Source organism: Dermochelys coriacea, chromosome 1 (assembly GCF_009764565.3).
Source record: "Dermochelys coriacea isolate rDerCor1 chromosome 1, rDerCor1.pri.v4, whole genome shotgun sequence".
NCBI lineage: Eukaryota > Metazoa > Chordata > Testudines > Dermochelyidae > Dermochelys > Dermochelys coriacea.
The window spans coordinates 210,226,083-210,246,609 of record NC_050068.2 but is presented as its reverse complement, the minus strand read 5'-3'; the positions used below and the strand labels follow the sequence as shown (position 1 = coordinate 210,246,609).

At 43.3% G+C, this 20,527-nt stretch overlaps 1 protein-coding gene across 11 annotated transcripts in view; it reads left to right on the top strand.

Annotated features, from left to right (window-relative positions):
• Positions 1 to 20,527, top strand: part of KPNA1 (karyopherin subunit alpha 1) — a 134,146-nt gene that overhangs the window by 14,123 nt on the left and 99,496 nt on the right. For 3 of the 11 annotated variants that reach the window (XR_006276698.1, XR_006276699.1, XM_038387433.2), the window contains exons 2-5: positions 5,267 to 5,390; positions 6,455 to 6,505; positions 8,305 to 8,446; positions 18,141 to 18,248. Coding sequence is in view for 8 of the 11 variants with exons in the window: in XM_038387433.2 (XP_038243361.1) it covers positions 5,329 to 5,390; positions 6,455 to 6,505; positions 8,305 to 8,446; positions 18,141 to 18,248 (363 nt within the window). In the remaining 3 variants the exon portion in view is untranslated. Of the gene's footprint in view, positions 1 to 3,328; positions 3,349 to 5,266; positions 5,417 to 6,454; positions 6,506 to 8,296; positions 8,447 to 18,140; positions 18,249 to 20,527 lie in introns of those variants that run through there. The other 8 variants (XR_006276702.1, XM_043501029.1, XM_038387450.2 and 5 more) reach the window with 6 other exon arrangements.

Below are 20,527 nucleotides of genomic sequence, written 5' to 3'. Positions count from 1 at the left end.
AGCCTGGGGGTCATCTGACCCAGGTTTGGCTCAGGATTAGGCTGCTGCCACATGCATGCAGGCTCTGTTGGAAGGGTAAATGAGTGCAGCTGGGTTGTTGCTGCATGTTTGAGTGATGATTCACTGCAGCTCTGTTGGAGGGGCACCTGTGTGAGCAGTCCTGGTTTGGCTGAGGGTTTGCCTGGCACAGCCTTTAATGTGCTGAACTCTTCTGAAAAGGCAGGCATGTGGCCTCAACAACTCTGAGATTGGGGCTTGGGGCTCCAGTACTCCTGTTTTCCCACCATGAGGTCCTATAGTGAGTCCAGCTTATTTCAGTCTCTTGTGGAGACTTTATCTTTTTAGGGAGGAATGCCACCCAATAAGTATTTGTAGTGCCACAGGGCAGCCTTTTCAAAGCAAGTAGCATTCGTTAGTCACCTGGAATATACTGCATGAGAAAGCCCTTAGTTTAGCGTGGAATACATGTGCTTAAATCAAGTGCATATTGGTAGAAGTAATGGTTTTGTAATGCCTTGAGTTTGAGGTCCATCTGTACTCTTTCTGTCCCTGTCTCTCTCCGCTTATCTTCTCAGCAGCACACTTGAAACACAGTCTGTTCACACTCTTGGGCCTTTGTTCTTCAAACTCAGCCATGCTGTATTCACATGCCCAGCCTGTTTGGGCTTCTCTGTAGTTGAGTGTTAGTGGCTTGGTCCTCGGCCCTGTCATTGTTGACACAAGGTCTTCCATACATGTATATAGACTCAGCTAGTTCTTGTTAAGCTATTTGGGTTAGAACCAGACAGTTTGTGGCTCAAACCCTTAGCCCGTACCGCTGGGAAAGATAATAGCTTTCCTACCAACAAGTAGCAATGCAAAATTGGTAGGGACCCTGAGTTATTTATTTATCTCATAAAATATTAAACAGTTACCATGTTCATCATAAAGGATAGGTGAAATGCAAGCTCTCGTGGTTGGTTCCACATACCTGGTGTTTCACAAGGACAGTGTTACTTTTGGATCTTATCCAAAGTCCTGCTTCAGTTTGTTTCAGAATTCCATATAAATCAGACCAGTCTCCTCCTGGTTTGCTCTCCCAATCCGTATTCTAATCTGGGGGAAGTGAAGCTTCACATGGCAGATGTAGTAAGAGCATTATCATTTTATTTAGGTAACCTAGGTGCATTCCTGAAATATTTTATGCTATTTGTAGTATTTGCCAAAAGACTTGAGGGAAAACATATATCCTTTCAGAGGTTATCCAAATGGGTTTCTGATTGCATACATTCTTATTAGCTGGCCAAGAAAGATCTCCCTGGTCATATTAAAGAATGCATTTCAATATGGCTGGGCAGCTTCTGCTGTCTGTTTGGATAAAATCCCCCTACCTGCAATATGTAAAACAGCTACATGGAGCTTGATCCACACAATTAGCACTCTCTATTCCCTAGTGCAGGCTTCCAGATTGGATGCTAATTTTGATAGGGCAGCCCTGCGATCACTATTCAAGTAGGACATCTCTTACTTACCTCTGAGCAATTAGACAACTGCTTATTAGTCACCAAGAGTGGAATCTGTGTGGACGGTATATTTCAAAGATTCATTTACTGTAGAGTAAGTATCCATTCTTTTCTGTCAGCACTGCCAACTGCAGTGCTCTGGGTAAACTTGATCCAAGCAGATGAAGACTTCAGTTTGGTTTGGAAATCATTGTCACCGAAGTTGTAAAGGGGGGAGGTTCAGTGGAAAAGAAACAGGAAAGAGTAGAAACTAAAGAACAGACATTTGTGACCTACAGAGGCAAGAGAACCAGGAGACATTCAACCTGGCTGGTAGTATCTTATCGCTACCAGGCATTTAGCGAGGCACTTAGAGAGAATGTCTCTGAATGCTCATGCAGAGGAACGGAACAGTGAGTTACTGGGGACAGTGAGTGAGAGTAGCTGCTTGCTTTGTACTACAGGGATGTGCAAGAGCTTTTTCTCAATCATGTAAAGAAATCCCGTAATCCTTACCAGCATATGAAGTGGCCAAAGAGTTCAGTAAGGGATGCAAGGACAGCAGGATGGTGTGCTACCCACCCAATGAAGACCCAAGATGTAACTGCAAGATTGGATGGGATTCTTAAGTCAGCTGGCAAGTCCCATTGATTCATAGAGTTTTTAAGACTGAAAAGGATCATTAGATCATTTTGTCTGATGTCCTGTGTATCTCAGGCCATTTAATTTTATTCTGTTACTCCTGTATTGAGCCCAATCATTTGTTTTGTTAAAGCATACTCCAGAAAGGCATATTTTTCATTTGAAGACATCAAGAGATGGATAATTCACTATTTGGGTAGTTTGTTCCATGATTAATCACCCTGATTGTTTGAAATTAGGTATGAATTTTTACTTTGAATCTGTCTGGCTTCAGCTTCCAACCATGTTATGCTTTTTTGTGCTAGATTAAGGATCCTTTTTAGTTATCAGTATTTACTCCCTGTGCAGGTACTCATACACAATAATGAAATCACCTGTTGATTTTTTTATTTTGAGAAGTTAAATAGAGTTTAACTTTAAGACTTTTTCTCCACCCTAGCATAACTTTTGTGGCTCTTTCGAGAGATTCCAAGCGCAGAAGGGACCATTGTGATCTTCTTGTCCAATCTCTTGTATAACATAGGCCATAGACCTCCCCAAACTAATTTGTTTTGAATTAGAGCATATCTTAAATTGCCAGTGATGGAAAATACACCGTAACACGGGGTAAATTGTTACAATGATTAATTACACTCACTTTTTTAAGAATTTACACCTTATATTCAGTCTGAATTTGTCTAGCTTCAACTTCCAGCCATAGTACCTTTATCTGCTACATTGAAGAGACCATTATCAAATATTTATTCCCCAGCTAGGTACTTTTAGACCAGGGGTAGGCAAACTACAGGCCAGATCTGGCCCCTAAGGGCCTTGGATCCGGCCCCGCAGGATTGCCCCCCAAGATGCCGCAGACCCTGCGCCGCGCTCAGAAGCAGCCAGCAGAACGGCCCTGGGGGGGATTGGGGGTGGCAGAGGGCTCTGTATGTTGCCCCTGCCTCCAGGCACCGCCCCCCCCCCACAGCTCCCATTGGCCAGGAATGGGGAACCCCAGCCAATGGGAGCTTCGGGGGAGGTACCTGGAGGTGTGGCAAGGGCAGTGCGTGGAGCCCTGAGCCCCCCCACCTTCCCCCAGGGACCGCACAGGGACGTGGTACTGGCCGCTTCCCAGAGCGGTGCGGTGCGGCATGGGGCCAGGGCAGGCAGGCAGGAAGGTTGCCCTGGCTCCGATGCGCGCCGCTGCCACTCCGGAGCCGCTTTAGGTAAGTGGTGCCGGGCCGGGGTCTGAACCTCTCCTGCCCCCCAACTCCCTGCCCTAAGCCTCCTGCCTGCACCTCGCACCCCTCCAGCACCCCAACCCTCTGCCCTGAGCCCCGTGCACCCCAACTCCCTGCCCTGAGCCCCTGCCGCACTACTCCTGCCCCCCAACCCCTGCCCTGAGCTCCCTCCCGCAGTCCGCACCCCTCCTGCACTCTGCACCCCAACCCCCTTTCCTGAGCCCCCTCATACATCCCACAGCCTTGCTCTGAGCCCGTTCCTGCACACTGTACCCCCTCCCACACCCTAACCCCCTGCCCCAACCCTGCATACAGTTTCCCCACCCAGATGTGGCCCTCGGCCCAAAAAGTTTGCCCACCCCTTATAGACTATGATGAAATCACTCCTTATCCTTCTCTTGGTTAAGTTAAATCAGCAGTTTTCTACTTTTTTTTAATTTGTGGATCCCCTAAAAATTTTAGTTGGAGGTGCGGACCCCTTTGGAAATCTTAGACATAGTCTGTGGACCTCAGATTGAAAACCACTGTTCTTTGGTAACGACAACCTTTCACAGACTCCTTAGACATAGTCTGCAGACCCCCAGAGGTCTGCAGACCACTGATTGAAAGCCACTGAGCTCCTTGAGTCTGTTACTATATGGTATGCTTTCTAATCCTTTAATCATTCTTATGGCTCTCTTCTGCACCAAAACTTGACTTTGGTGAGGCTCAAACCCACAACCTTTGAATTGCCCTGATTTCTCTAGAATTCCAGTGCACGATTCGTTATGCTACAGACACAAGTACTCTGTGTCAGAATTTGCCAGCATGGAAATTTCAAAGATTTATTTTAATTCACATGGAGAACTTATTTACAAAATTGGTGAAGGAAAGAAATGTTTGCAAGGGTATCACAAGAAACAAAGTAACTTTAAAAAAAAAAGCATTTGAAAGTTTTATTCATATTTTTAAGACTTCAACATTTTGTATGGAAACAATGTTGAAGTTTCTGAATGATCTGTTTGTGGAACTTGTATTTTAAAAAAATAAAATTCCCTGAGGAATGTGAGCAGAGTGAGCTGGGAGTCTAGTCATTAATGGTGGTAAATTCAGGTCTTATGCTAAATTCAGTCCAATTTATGGCTGACCGTTTAGTAACTGGGCTTCTGATTCGGGCTGTGGCCATTAAGCCTAGTCACCTCTGCTCCAGCCAGTAGACCAGCCTCCTGCTGTGACCATTAGGCATAACTACCCATGATCTGGTCCTTAACAGAAGCCACTTCTGGTTTCTGGAATTTTAGTATCATTACCAAAAATATTACCGGGTGTTTTCACTAGAGCCCCTTAAGTTACTGAGAGCCGCCTTAATCTGTTTTTAATCAAGTTATGTTAACATCCTCATTGTTAATTGAAACATGCAAAGGTGAGAGTAGACTTACTACTGGCTGGATAATATTTGTCATGTGCTGAGGTGGAAAATGAACTTGTCTTGCACAGGGATGGGAGATTTTCAGAACCTCCACATAACAGTATACTCTTATTCATTTTAATTCAGTCAACATAAGATCACTCCACAGCCTGCAATATCTGTGCTTGTGTAACTTTTTGGATTTTGGGAACAGATTTGCCACAACAGATTAGGCCACTGGACAATAACTGGCGCTTCAGAGAAGGTTTATAAGCTCCCTATAATAAGGGCCAGTGTACTGTGTAACATGACAAATAAATTCAGCATCAAAGCCACCTTGAATTCTGCAGTACAATGCTGTTGAAATCTGTGGCATACTGGAAATTTTACATCTGTATGAGATGCATAGACACATTCAGTGAGAATTCTATGTTTACCATCTCAAGATTTTAAGTGAAATGTTAGAAGAGAGAACAGCAATGCAGATATAAGATCTGATTCACAGAACAGTGTTTTAAATGGAGTCTCTCCACTGATTTCAGGATTTTGGATCAGGCTCAGTAACCCCACAGTTCAGCAAATGTATATGAAACTCCAATAAACAATGACCACCGCCAGACTGATGCCATTACTGTTGGTCTTCTCTATTACCCAAGAAGAGAGTATGTATGTGTGCTTTGATATCATAAACGGTAAACTTCAAAGCTACTCACTGGTGTATTTTAGTGAAATACAGCTTTATTTCTTCCTAGCTTCTTTCCTACAAACTGTATCCCCAAAACTTTAGAGTGTAACAGCAGATTGAGAGAAGGGAAAGAGATGAAATTCAGCTGAAATTTGAAAAGTTGGAGAATTAATGAAATGGAGAGAAATGGGAAAGCTACCCTAGAGTGCAAGGTTTATAGAAGAGAAGGCATTTGTGCTGTGAGTGGGGAGATTGTGTAGAGAGACAGATGTGACGGAGAAATTAACGTAAGTTTTGTGTAGTTAGCTGGGGCAAGTCCTTCAGTTTTTAAAAAGGAGGGAGGACAAACTAAGCCAGAGAATTTCAAATAAACTAGTACTGACTAGGGGCCGTGCTCCTCTTGACCTGCTGCCTACAAACAGGGAAGAATTGATAGGGGAAGTAGAAGTGTGTGGCAACCTATGCAGCAGTGACCATGAGATGGTTGAGTTCAGGATCCTCACAAAAGGAAGTGGAGAGAGTAGCAAAATACGGCCTCTGGACTTCAGAAAAACAGACTTAGACTCCCTTAGGGAACTGATGGGTAGGATTCCCTGGGAAGCTAATATGAGGGGGCAAGGAGTCCAGGAAAGCTGGCTGTATTTTAAAGAAGCCTTATTGAGGGCGCAGGAACAAACCATCCCGAAGTGCAACAAGAATAACAAATATGGCAGGTGACCAGCTTGGCTTAACAGTGAAATCTTCAGTGAGCTTAAACTCAAAAAGGAAGTTTACAAGAAGTGGAAATTTGGACCGATGATTAGGGAGGAGTATAACAATATTGCTAGAACATGCAGGGATGTAATCAGGAAGGCCAAGGCACAATTGGAGTTGCAGCTAGCAAGGGATGTGAAGGGTAACAAGAAGGATTTCTACAGGTATCTTAGTAACAAGAAGGTGGTCAAGGAAAGTGTGGGCCCTTTTCTGAATGGGGGAGGCAACATAGTGACCGATGATGTGGAAAAAGCTGAGGTACTCAGTGCTTTATTTGCTTTGGTCTTCACAGACAAGGTCAGCTCTCACACTGCTGCACTGGGCAACACAGTATGGAGAGGAGGTGAGTAGCCCTCAGTGGTGAAAGAACAGGTTAAGGACTATTTAGAAAAGCTGGACATGCACAAGTCCATGGATCCAGATCTAATGCATCCAAGGGAGCTGAGGGAGTTGGCTAATGTGATTGCAGAGCCATTGGCCATTATCTTTGAAAATCTATGGCAATCGGGGGAGGTCCCGGACGATTGGAAAAAGGCAAATAAAGTGCCAATATTTAAAAAAGGGAAGTAAGAGAACCCGGGGAACTACAGACCGGTCAGCCTCACTTCAGTCCCCGGCAAAATCATGGAGCAGGTCCTCAAGGAATGCATTTTGAAGCACTTGGAGGAAAGGAAGGTGATCAGGGACAGTCAGCATGGATTCACCAAGGGCAAGTCATGCCTGACCAACCTGATTGCCTTCTACGATGAGATAACTGGTTCTGTGGATATGGGGAAAGCGGTAGATGTGATGTATCTTGACTTTAGCAAAGCTTTTGATACAGTCCCCCACAGTATTCTTGACAGTGAAAAAAGTATGGATTGGATGAATGGACTAGATGGATAGGTGGCTAGAAAGCTGGCTAGATTGTCAGGCTCAATGGGTAGTGATCAATGGCTCAATGTCTAGTTGGCAGCCGGTATTAAGTGGAGTGGCCCAGGAGTCGGTCCCGGGTCCGGTTTTGTTCAACATCTTTATTAATGATCTGGATGTTGGGATGAATTGTACCCTCAGCAAGCTCGCAGATGACACTAAGTTAGGGGTAGAGGTAGATACACTGGAGGGTAGGGATAGGGTCCAGAGTGACCTAGATAAATTGGAGGAGATTGGGTCAAAAGAAATCTGATGAGGTTCAACAAGGACAAGTGCAGAGTCCTGCACTTAGGATGGAAGAATCCCATGCACCGCTACAGACTAGGGACTGAACGGCTAGGCAGCAGAAAAGGACCTAGGGGTTACAGTGGACAAGAGGCTGGATATGAGTCAGCAGTGTGCCATCATTGCCAAGAAGGCCAATGGCATATTGGGCTGTATTAGTAGGAGCATGGGAAGTGATTATTCCCTTCTATTAGTCACTGGAGTATTGCGTGTAGTTTTGGTCCCCCCCACTACAGAACGGATGTGGACAAATTGGAGAGAGTCCAGCGGAGGGCAACAAAAATGATCAGGGGGCTGGGGCACATGACTTACTGGGAGAGGCTGAGGGAACTGGGGTTGTTTAGTCTGCAGAAGAGAAGAGTGGGGGGGGGGATTTGATAGCAGCCTTCAACTACCTGAAGGGGGGTTCCAAAGAGGATGGAGCTCAGCTGTTCTCAGTGGTGGCAGATGACAGAACAAGAAGCAGTGGTCTCAAGTTGCAGTGGGACAGGTCTAGGTTGGATATTAGGAAACACTATTTCACTAGGAGGGTGGTGAAGCACTGGAATGGGTTACCTAGGGAGGTGGTGGAATCGCCATGCTTGGAGGTTTTTAAGACCCAGCTTGACAAAGCCCTGTCTGAGATGATTTAGTTGGGGTTGGTCCTGCTTTGAGCAGGGGGTTGGACTAGATGACCTTCTGAATTTTAATGTTAGCCTGAAGTATGTCAAGCATCCCCTGTACTAGTACTTTCATGCTGTTGTGAGAGTGACATATGAAGTGTATGCAAGTCCTGTGAACTATTTCTGCCTTCACCTAATAGTCTCTCCTTCTCCCAGAAATACTAGTCAGGGTGGGGACAGTGCCTGGAGATGTAGCTAGCTACAGCAGTAATAAAGTAGAACTGGAAGCGGTGTGTTCCTGAAGAGAAATCTTTCGATATGGTCCACCTCTTTTTATTTGCAGTATTCTAGAAATCATGACAACCTCAGGAAAAGAGAACTTCCGATTGAAGAGCTACAAGAACAAGTCTTTAAATCCTGATGAAATGCGTCGTAGACGAGAGGAAGAGGGCCTTCAGTTGCGGAAGCAGAAAAGGGAGGAACAGGTACTGCAGAAGTTTTCTCTTGTAACTATAGCCACTCCACAAAAGAAGGCTTTTCTTGAAAATGTCTGTCCCCCTGGTTATCCCTGTCCTAATAAGTTCATTCATGCTAGCATACTGGTGATTAGAGAGCAGACTTCTTTGACAGTGGAAACCAGTTGTCCTGGTGCCTGGTTGCTCCTTGATCTACTGAAATCACATATGTGTGCTAGAGCCCTGGTTCTGCTATGATTATGATGATGTAAGTTCACACTCTGACCCTGCTTATTAGACTGATATGTTGAATAGGGAGTTTAAAGTTTTTTGTGTCCTCAACTGATTGAGAATCAAGAGAGATGCTGAAAACAACCACTGGACTAGTGGTTTCCTGTTGTTTCAGGAGAAGGCAGCCTGGGAGCAGGGACAGTGTTGAGAACCTTTTCTTACCAGGCAGTATGTTGAGTAGTACCAGAGCTCTTTATCCTTTGGATCTTGTTTGGTATAGTTGGCCGACCCTCAGCTTCAGCTCAGCCATTGTATCTTTAAGTCTCTTGTCTCTGGGTCCACTATAGGAGCTCCAATTCCTGTGCAATCTTACTGTCCTCGGCGGGAGTTTAGCTTACGTCAAGGGTCTTTTCAGAGCCCAATTTGCAATCCTTTTGCCTCTAGTCCCTGACGACTTCCCTGCTCCTGGTCCCACTCTCACCAACTGACTCCATAGAATCTCACCAACTGACTCCAGTAATAGACCCCATAATCTCTGGCTGAGTTACTGAAGTTCTCAGATCATGATTTAAAGACTTCACATTACAGAGAATTTACCAATTACTCTAGTTCAAACGAGCAAGTGACCCATGCTGCAGAAGAAGGTGAAAAACCCACATAGTCTCTGCCAGTCTAACCTGGGGGAAAATTCCTTCCTGACTCCACATATGGCGATCAGTTAGACCCTGAGTATGCAGTGAGATCCACCTGCTGGACACCTGGGAAAGAATTCCCCGTAGTAACTCGGAGCCCTCCCCATCTGGTGTCCCATCTCCAGCCATTGGAGGTATTTGCTATTAGCAGTCCCAGATGGACCACATGCCATTGTAGGCAATCTCATCATACAGTTATTAATGATGCTATTTGCCTCCACTGCTCGGCTGGGGAGGCTGTTCCAGAACTTTACTCCTCTCATGGTTAGAAATCTTCATCTAATTTCAAGCCTAAATTTGTTAATTTTACGTCCAGTTATATCCATTTGTTCTTGTGCCAACATTGGCCCTAATTTAAATAACTCCTGTCCCTCCCTGGTGTTTATCCCTCTGATTATTTATAGACAGTAATCGTATCCCCCCCAGCTTTTGTTTGGTTAGGCTAAACAATCCTGGCTCCTTAAGTCTCCTCTTGTAAGGTAGGTTCTCCATTCCTTTGACCATCCTAGTAGCCCTTCTTTGCACCTGTTGAACAAACTGGAAACTTTGAGATGGATTATGTTTAAAGCCAAATGAAACCACTTTGCATGATTGAGATTTTTGGAGCTAGGTTAAGGGCTGAAAGTAACACATTGGATTTGTAATATCAGATCAGGTCGTCAATCCATTAAGACCAGAGAAAGGATACTGGAAGTGCCAATATCAGAAGCTTCATAGGAAAGTGTAGTTGGGGTAGGAATCCATGCAAATGCACCTAGTTGATTTGTGTTCATGCGAGATTGGGAAGAGGAAATCTTTCCTGACCTCTACATCATGACATTGATCACCTCATTCATAGATTAGGACATATCACTAAAGATGTTAAACCAGAAAACAAATGCACTCCTCTTAAAAACCCAGCCCGCACCTTTGATTCTGATCTCTTTAGTGATTAGCCAATCTGTGGCAGTCAAACACTGTGTAGTATAATTTCTTTTTGATCCTAAATGGACTGGCTGCTGAAATCACTTCATGACCACTTGTTCTTGTATTAATAAATATTGGGTAACACAGTAGTGCAGTGGTGCTGGCACATTTTGCTATAATAGTTTTTCAGGTTCTTTTAGAAAATTCCAAGAAAATTCCATTTCTGAGGGGTTCACAATTGAAATGTTAAAATTTCTGCTGGGCCAAAACTTATCTCAAAGCCTTCACTCAAGAAAAGTCTAACCCAGTGTTAACCTGCCAGAATTCTTCCCCATAAATCTTAAGAGCAAAGTGGTGTTTCTGTACTATTAAGGTTTTTTCCCCATTTTTTTTCACCCAGGGATATATCAGTAAACAAAAATAAATATCTTTATTGATCTCTGAAACATTTTGTCTAGAATTTTCCTAGTTATAAAATCCAGTGTGGTATGTTTTCTGACATTAATGAAAATCCTTTGTGTTACTAACATCTTAGGCCTGGTCTACACTACAAATATAGGTCATGTGGGGTAGCTTATGTCGACCTAGTTGAGCATATGTCTACATTTAATTTGGCTACCCACCAACATAACTGCCATTTTTGAAACTCTTTTCCTGATTGCCCGGTTTGATGAGCACATCTACCAGCTCTCCATTGTTGAATGCAACTTCCCAGTTGACTATGGAGCAGACAGGAGATATTGGATCTCCTGGGCCTGTGGGTAGAAGAGGCTGTGCAGACACTGCTTCGAACCAGCCGTAGAAACTGTGACAACTGGAGCAATCTGCTCACAGAGATGCAGGAGAAGGGATATGACAGGGACCAGCAGCAACACTGTGTGAAAGCTGAGGAGCTGCAGCAGGTGTACCAGAAGGCCAGGGGTACTGATACGGCGCCGAGCTGCAGACCTACTGCTTTTACGCAGAACCACATGCCATACTCAGTGGAAATCAGATCACCACCTGCCACAGCACCCTGGATAGTTCCAAGGAGCCCAAGTCACCAGCCTCTGCTGTGAGGAGGTGGTGAACAAGGAAGAGGAGTATGTTGGACAGGTGACCAGGGAATCCAGCTGTGCAGTGAGCCAGTACCTCTTTTTACTCCACTGCAGTCTAACCAGTCCTGCCAGATGAGCATGGGTGAACCTATACAGGTGAAGGAACCTCAGGTGAGCGTGTCGTTTAATTTTAAATTACAGGGATGGCACCCCCAAAGTAGCAGGACACTCTTGTTATCATTAATTTACTCATGGTAAAAGAGGTGGTGTTACAGTCGAGAGAGAGAGAGTTGCTATCTGCTTTTCATTCCCTTCTGGAGTTAGGTGGGGTGTGGGAGGAGGGCTGCAGAGCAATTTGTTTATGTTCATGGGGATGTTCGAATCCTCCTGAGAGATCCTGACGAAACTTTTATGGAGGTACTCTGCAATCCTCTGCCGAAGGTTTCTAGGGATGACAGCCTTATTTCTTCCTCTGCAGTAGGACACTTTCCCATGCTAGTCAGTGATAATTGTAGCAGGCACCGTTGCAATACACAGCCCAGCAGCATATAGTCCTGGGCTGCTTTGTGACACCCATTGCAGCTGTTCTCTTTCTGCCTTTGTTACTCTCAGGAGTGAGATATCTGCTAAAACAAATCACCACCACCACCTGTTGAAAACAGTGCCAGTATTCAGTGGCATTGCCCTATACTTAAGTCTCTTCCTTTTCAGTTTAAACTGATTTTTACCAAAAATTTTCTGGGTTTTACAAAAAGTATTATTCATTTTTTTTCTCTGATTTTTTCACCCTACTTTTGTATCATTCAAATACATAAAAAATTCCTTTCTATTAGGAAAATACAATACATTGCATGAGATCTATGTATTACGAGAATCATAGAATATCAGGGTTGGAAGGGACTCAGGAGGTCATCTAGTCCAACCCCCTGCTCAAAGAAGGACCAATCCCCAGCTAAAGCCAGGGCTTTGTGAAGCCTGACTTTAAAAACCTCAAAGGAAGGAGATTCCACCACCTCCCTAGGTAACACATTCCAGTGGTTCACCACCTTCCTGGTGAAAAAGTTTTTCCTACTGTCCAACCTAAACCTCCCCCACTGCAACTTTAGACCATTAGTCTGTATGTGTATTAGTCTGTGTACAAATATGTATTATGTATATGCAAAGTTGCCTGTTGAAGTAAGGCTATGTATTAGTCTAGAAGCTACACACAATAAACAATCAGGCATGCACACAAGTTCTGAAGTGCATGTGCATCTGAACATACTGATGAATCTCATGCTCAGGTATACATTTCAAGCTGTGAGCAGCTTTAAACCATAACTGTTTAAAGATTTGACACCCTAAAATGGGAAGAAAACGAAAATCTGTATCAGAATCAATTTCAGAACACAAGGAAGCATTTGAAAGTTTAAAAGGATGAAGTTGAGTGTATGCGCTGCAAATAGTGTGGCCCAGTTATTAAAAGCAAATATTTATAGACTAATAGTTCTAACTCTACAATAGTAAACTATTTATTCAAATGAAAAGTTTTATTTGGGGATTAGAGATGTATTGTTTTCTTAAACTCAGAGGTGGCATTGTGTTTTGAGTAGGGCTGTCAAGCGATTAAAAATATTAATCGCGATTAATCGAGTGATTAAACAATAATAGAATACCATTTATTTAAATATTTTTGGATGTTTTCTACATTTTTCTAATATATTTGTTATATCACAGAATAAAAAATGTATGGTGCTCTCTTTATATTTGTAATCAAAAATAAATATAAAGTGCTAGTATTTTTCAATCCCCCATTACAAGTACTGTAGTGCAATCTCTTTATCATGAAAGTTGAACTTACAAATGTAGAATTATGTACAAAAAAGCCTGCACTCAAAAACAAAACAATATAAAACTTTAGAGCCTACAAGCCCACTGTCATAGCCGGCATCTCAAGATATTTACATGCCAGATGCACTAAAGATTCATATGTCCCTTCATGCTTCAACCACCATTCCAGAGGACATGCGTCCATGCTGATGACGGGCTCTGCTCGATAACAATTCAAAACAGTGCGGATTGATGCATGTTCATTTTCATCATCTGAGTCAGATGCCACCAGCAGAAGATTAGGGGTACTTGTGGCACCTTAGAGACTAACAAATTTATTTGAGCATAAACTTTCGTGAGCTACAGCTCACTTCATCGGATGCATTTGCATTCATCCAAATGCATCCGATGAAGTGAGCTGTAGCTCACGAAAGCTTATGCTCAAATAAATTTGTTAGTCTCTAAGATGCCACAAGTAGTCCTTTCTTTTTGCGAATACAGATTAACACGGCTGCTACTGTGAAAACTACTGTACTTGTATGAGGTGAATTGAAAAATACTGTTTCTTTTGTTTATCATTTTTACAGTGCAAATATTTGTAATCAAAAATATTAAGTGAGCACTATATACTTTGTCTTCTGTGCTTAATTGAAGTCAGTATATTAAAATGTAGGAAAAACATCCAAAATATTTAATAAATTTCAATTGGGATTCTATTGTTTAACAGTTTGACTAAAACTGCGATTAATTACGATTAATTTTTTTGAGTTAATCATATGCATTAAACTGCGAGTAATCGACAACCCTAGTTTTGAGTTCTGTTTTAGTTCTGCAGCAAACCACAGTGGTGATTGAAATTGAAAGAATTAATCTACTGAAATTTTTCCCGTCTTTTTGTCCATCAAAATAAACCCTGATATTTACCCAGGAAAATTAATAGGTTTTTAACTGATTTTCACCTGTTTGTTGTTGTGGTAATAAACACTGATAAATTCCTGGAAAAAATAAAATAAAATAAAAACTGAAAGTGAAGGCCTGACCTATATTTCTAGAATCGTGCAACTGAGCAATTCCTTCCCCATTTTCCCAACCCCCAACAGGCCATACTAACTGGTGCTGTGGCTGGCACTGTGCACAGGCAACCCCAAGCAGAAGTGAGAATGTCGTTAGTCCTTAAAACTTTTCCGGAGGAAGGGGACTGAGTTCAGCATTTTTGAGTTTCACTTTCCATAGTGAGTACACTGACAATAGTACCTTTTTCCACTGAATGCATCCGATGAAGTGAGCTGTAGCTCACGAAAGCTTATGCTCAAATAAATTTGTTAGTCTCTAAGGTGTCACAAGTACTCCTTTTCGTTTTGCGAATACGGACTAACACGGCTGCTACTCTGAAAATAGTACCTCTGTGTTTTATCTGCAGGTGCTGCCATTGCAGCCCTCACGGTCTCTGCACACCCACGGAATGCTGAGGAGGAGAAAGAAGAGGACTCAGGATGACATGTTCCAGGAGATCCTGTAAGCCAGTGCTGCAGTGGACAATGAGCACAGGGCCTACAGGATGAACACTGGGGACAACCTGGAGAAGGAAAGAGCGGAGAGGAGAAAGGCGCAGGAAAAGGACAGGGAGATTCATCAGGATACAATAGAGATTCTCAGGCAGCAAACACAGATACTGCAGACTTTGGTGGACTTGCAGGTTCAACAATCCCATGCTTACCTCCCTCTGCAGCCCATTTAAAACTCAATATAAGAACCTCCCATGACCGCTGTCCCCCCCTCCACCCCACCCCACCATTCAATATGACATTAGGGGCTGCTGCACTAGGCTCCCCCAATCCCCACCCCAGGGGACATTAAAGACAATCACAGCTTCTCATACACTGACATGTGAAAGCTACGATTGCTGTAGGTGTAGCTGAGATGGACAAGAATGTTCTTTCCCCTTCGTTAGTTCTGTTCTCTTAGTTTATTAGGTTTTTTATTAAGTTTTTGAAGTATGTGTTTTTAAATTACCTGAGGTTTGTTTTTGGTTTTATTTTCACTGATTTTGTTACAGAATAAAATTATTTGAAACATAATTCGTCTTTATTAGTTCATAACATATGCTGGCTGGTGCTTAGCTGTTCTGAAAATGACTAATTACCTATTTCTGCACAGTGTCACACAACTCAAGATCATTCACAAACAAAATTAATAGATGCTTTGACAATGTTAATGCCTACGTGTACAGCAATCAACACAATTCATACCAGGCCGCAAAAAAGGGCATGGCCAGATAGAGCACACAACAACTGTCGCTACTGTTGCCCACTATTAAAATGGTCTTTCAAAGACTCCCTGAGCCGTATGGCTCCATATTGAACTCTACTAGTAGTCCTTGTATCTGGCTGTTCAAATTCAGCAGAGAGCTGCTCCACCTCCACCTGGATGGAAACTTTCCCCCTTTGCTTCACAAATATTATGCAGAACCCAGCAGGCAGCTATAACCATTCAACTGTCATTTTGCATTTGCTGAGCCAATAGTAAAGCATTCCTTGGTGGTGGTGAGATGTTTGGATCACTTCAGCATTGCCAATGGTAACCTGCTGGTTAGGAAGAAAAGTCCCTGCTTGCAGCTTTGAACAGTCCTTTGTTCTTAAAGATGTGAGCGTTGTGCATCTTCCCTGACCAGCTCACATTGATGTCGGTGACGCATTCCTTGGGATCCACCAGCATTTGCATAACCATAGAAAAGTGACCCTTTCTGCTGATGTACTCTGGCAAGGTGGGCTGGTGCCAGAAATAGGGATATGCATGTCATCTATTGATCCATCTCAGTTTGGGAACTCCATTGCTGCAAATCCATCCACTATATCCTGCATGTAGCTGAGAGTCAGTCCTGTATAGTAGGAGATGATTAATGGCCCTGCACACTTGCGTGACAAAGGCCCTCCCACAGTGGATTTCCCGACTCCAAATTTATTCTCAACTGACCAGTAGCAATCTGGCGTTGCAAGTTGCCACAGTGCTATCATCACTCACTTCTCCAATGTCAGTGCAGCTGTCATTTTGGTGTCCCTGCTCTGGAGGGCTGGGGCGAGTTTGGCACACCAATCTAGGAATATAGATTGCCACCACTGCTTGTCATCCCAGACCTGCAGTATGATGCAATCCCACCAGCCAGTGTGTGTTTCTTGGGCCCAGAAGTGGTGCACCACCATCTGCAGCTGCTCTATGAATTCGACCCACAACTTTGAGTTGGTTCTCGCAATGGCCTACAACAATCTGTCCTCCAAGGAATCGTCATGTTCTCTATGGCTCTTCTTTTGACTCTGCAATTATTACAGCATTGTGCACCTTGTGCTTGCAGCACTCCTGACAACGGTGCAGAGCTGCGCAGGTTCCATGCGTCTGTTGGAGATGGGAGACAGCAAGGACGATCATGTTGGATTGTGGGATTTTAAAAAAAGGTGCAAAAATTATGGGATACAGATGACATTATGGGTTGGAGACTGTTGCAAACTGGGAAGCTGATCATATACTCCTGGTCACCCCTGCACGACTCGTTTCGGCTCCGTCATGCATTGCCAAAACTTCTCAAAAGATAGTGCTGTGGATGCTGGCGAATTGGATGTGGGATACCTACCCATGGTGCACCACATTACATCAGTAAAAGTGATCCTGGTGAGTACAAGCACCCACTGACACAAGGCACCAAGTATGTAAGTGCATGAGCGATGTACTAACTGTGGCAACTGTAAGTTTTTGACACAAGTTTGTAATGTACACAAGGCCTTAGATTAGTCAGATGAATAAAAGTTTAGAATGTAATCTGCTCATCATAATGCGCTTCTTTTCTTTTGCATTTGACTTTGTTTCTGGTCCATTTCTGATGGGAACAGTTTGTTCTTTTCTGTTACAGTCATGCTGTTGGGTTTGCGTTTCTAGCACCTTCAGGGGAAGAATTGTTTTTTTTTTAATTTAAATGAAAATGTGTTTAGCCTTTTCTTACTAGGTTTTGTTAAATCCTTTTTAATCTGCTACTAACCTTTGGTTTTAAATTGAGTTTGACTGTTTCCTCTAGTGACTCAGAAGTCTATTGACTGACTTGTTCTTTTGGAACCACAATTTTTAGCATATATATTTGTCTCAGTTCCTGAGTTAATTGCACCTCTGTCCCCCTTATGATCTCCATGAGGGCATCCCTCTTAGTCTTGGGTCTGTAGTTCTTACCTTTCTTAGGCCAGAATCCCATGATCCTCTCCTTCCAGTCTGGAGTTTAGGCTGCAAACTCTTGCAATTAACTGTGATCACCTCAGCAGATCTGACTTCAGTTCAGCATTTGCAGTTGAGTTCTCCCAGGGGCAATAACCAACCAGCTGTCATAAATCAAAGTACTATTTATTCAGAACAAAAGCATTTTAGAAAAACATCTTAAAAACAAACAGATTATATGCATGCCTTGTTTACTAGATGACAGTCTATCTTCCACATGGAGATTCTGGGAGATTTAAAGTGCTCCGGGTCTTTTCCATAGGGCCTGCCTTTCTTGGTCACAGTCTCATGTTAGTTCTTGGAGCAAGGGTGAGTGAACAAGTCTTCTGGTCAGGGCTGATATTTTATCAAGGTTCAAATCCTTAAGGTCAGGCCATGTTAATCTGTGTGGTGTTTCCACCAGGGGGCGGGTGAAGCTTCATAAGGCTTGTTACTTGCATTGATTCAGCATTAAAGTTTTGCATTAATAACCCCTTAGTGCTTTTAGTTCCTGTAGAAAGCATCCTTGAGCTCACCCATTGAACCAGGAATGCAATTAGTGGCAAGCCCATAGAAGTACATATCATTTATAAATTTAACATAATGTCTTTGGATATTCTAGTGTTCCATAGCATCTATCACATCTCAATATAATAGTCTTGAAATATTCCATGTGCAACTGTCGCAACTTGTTTCTGCACAGCGATTAGGCAATCATGGGTGTCGGAGCTATTGCAGCCTACTGTGCTATTCTGAACGTAAGCTAGCCTTGGATTCTGTACTGCTGATGCTAACTTCAAGTCTTTTCCTCTTTAGTTATTTAAGCGCAGAAATGTTGCTACAGCTGAGGAAGAAGCAGAGGAGGAAGTGATGTCAGATGGAGGTTTTCATGAAGCTCAACTGAACAACATGGAGATGACGTCTGTAAGTGAGCATGATGCTTTCAGAATCTCTGCATACATATTCTCTCTGGGTGTGTTTGTGTATGTATGTAAATAAAATAGTTGGTAGGTAGATGGATCGTGGTAGATAGTGCCATAGGCAGGATTGGCATCTTACAATGTATGGACTAATCCCAAAGAGTTTATATTCTAAAATGGACAGATACAACATACATGGTAATGGATCAGATTGCTCTAGAGAAACATGGTGGAAAGAGCGTGGGTTTGATTGGTTGGTTGTTTTCTGAGAAAACGCTGGGTAAAATGTGCTGTCTGAAATAACTCTTCATGGATTTTGTTCTTGAGGCTGAGTGATGCAGAGAAACTTGCCAATATGTAGTAGTAGTAGTAGGAAGGAGGCCTGAAACTTAAGCCCTTGTATCAGAGGCCTGGTATTAGACGTGAGGCCTGGGCTAAAGTAGCGGTCAAAACTTTGCAGCTATAAAGCAAAGTGAAAAGAACAGGAGTACTTGTGGCACCTTAGAGACTAACAAATTTATTTGAGCATAAGCTTTCGTGGACTACAGCCCACTTCATCGGATGCATGCAGTGGAAAATACAGGACGATTTTATATAAACAGAGAACATGAAACAATTGGTGTTACCATGCACACTATAACAAGAGTTATTTGATTTGAGGACTTCAATAGCTCAGACATGGGTGAGGTTTTTCATAGGAGTGGGTGGGTGACATTCTGTGGCCTGCGCTGTGCAGGAGGTCGGACTAGATGATCAGAGTGGTCCCTTCTGACCTTAGTATCTAAGAGTGATCAGTTAAGGTGAGCTATTACCAGCAGGAGAGGAGAAGAAAAAAAGAAACTAACCTTTTGTAGTGATGATCAAGATGGGACATTTCCAGCAGTTGACAAGAACATATGAGGAACAATGGGGGATGGAGGGGGATAAACATGGGGAAATAGTTTTACTTTGTGTAATGACACGTCCACTCCCAGTCTCTTCAAGCCTAAATTAATGGTGTCCAGTTTGCAAATTAATTCCAATTCAGCAGTCTCTTGTTGGAGTCCATTTTTGAAGTTTTTTGTTCCAATATTGTGACTACTAGACGCTCCTTCATCCTGCACTAAGAAGTAATCGGGCAGTGCAATTCCCATTCATGAAAATGGGATTACAACTAGCCTTGGTAAAATTAATTACTGATCTGGAGGATGGTGTGAATTTCACCCTTAGCAAGTTTTCAGATGACACTAAACTGGGAGGAGAGGTAGATACACTGGAGGGTAGGGATAGGATACAGAGGGACCAAGACAAATTAGAGGATTGGGCCAAAAAAAATTTGAGTTTCAACAAGGACAAGTGCAGTCCTGCATTTAGGACGGAAGAATCCCATGCACTGCTAAAGACTAGGGACCGAGTATCTAGGCAGCAGTTCTACAGAAAAAGGACCAGGGGTTACAGTGGATGAGAAGCTGGATATGAGTCAACAGTGTGCCCTTGTTGCCAAGAAGGCTAACAGCATTTTGGGCTGTATAAGTAGGAGCATTGCTAGCAGATCGAGGGATGTGATCATTCCCCTCTATTCGGCATTGGTGAGGCCTCATCTGGAGTACTGCGTCCAGTTTTGGGCTCCACACTACAAGAAGGATGTGGAAAAATTGGAAAGAGTCCCAGCGGAGGGTAACAAAAATGATTAGGGGACTGGAACACATGATTTATGAGGAGAGGCTGAGGGAACTGGGATTGTTTAGTCTGCAGAAGAGAAGAATGGGGAGGGATTTGATAGCTGCTTTCAACTACCTGAAAGAGGGTTCCAAAGAGGATGGATCTAGACCAGGCATCGGCAACCTTTCAGAAGTGGTGTGCCAAGTCTTCATTTATTCACTGTAATTTAAGGTTTTGTGTGCCAGTAATACATTTTAATGTTTTTAGAAAGGGTCTCTCTATAACTCTATATTATATAACTAAAGTATTGTTGTATGTAAAGTAAATAAGGCTTCTAAAATGTTTAAGAAGCTTCATTTAAAATTAAATTAAAAGGCAAATCTTATCAGTTGATTGTGAACCTTGCCCTTGCTTTTCCTTTTTGAGTTTTCCAATGTCCCCAGGCCGGCAGCGGGCTGAGCGGGGCTGGTGGCCGGGACTCTGTCTGGCAAGGGGCCAGCGGACGGAACCCCAGACCGGCAGCTGGCTGAGCGGCTCATCGCACTGCCGGTCTGGGGTTCCGTCAGACGGCTCCTGCCAGCCAGGGTCCCGGCCGCCGGCCCTGCTCAACCCGCTGCCAGCCTGGAGTTCCATCCATCCAGG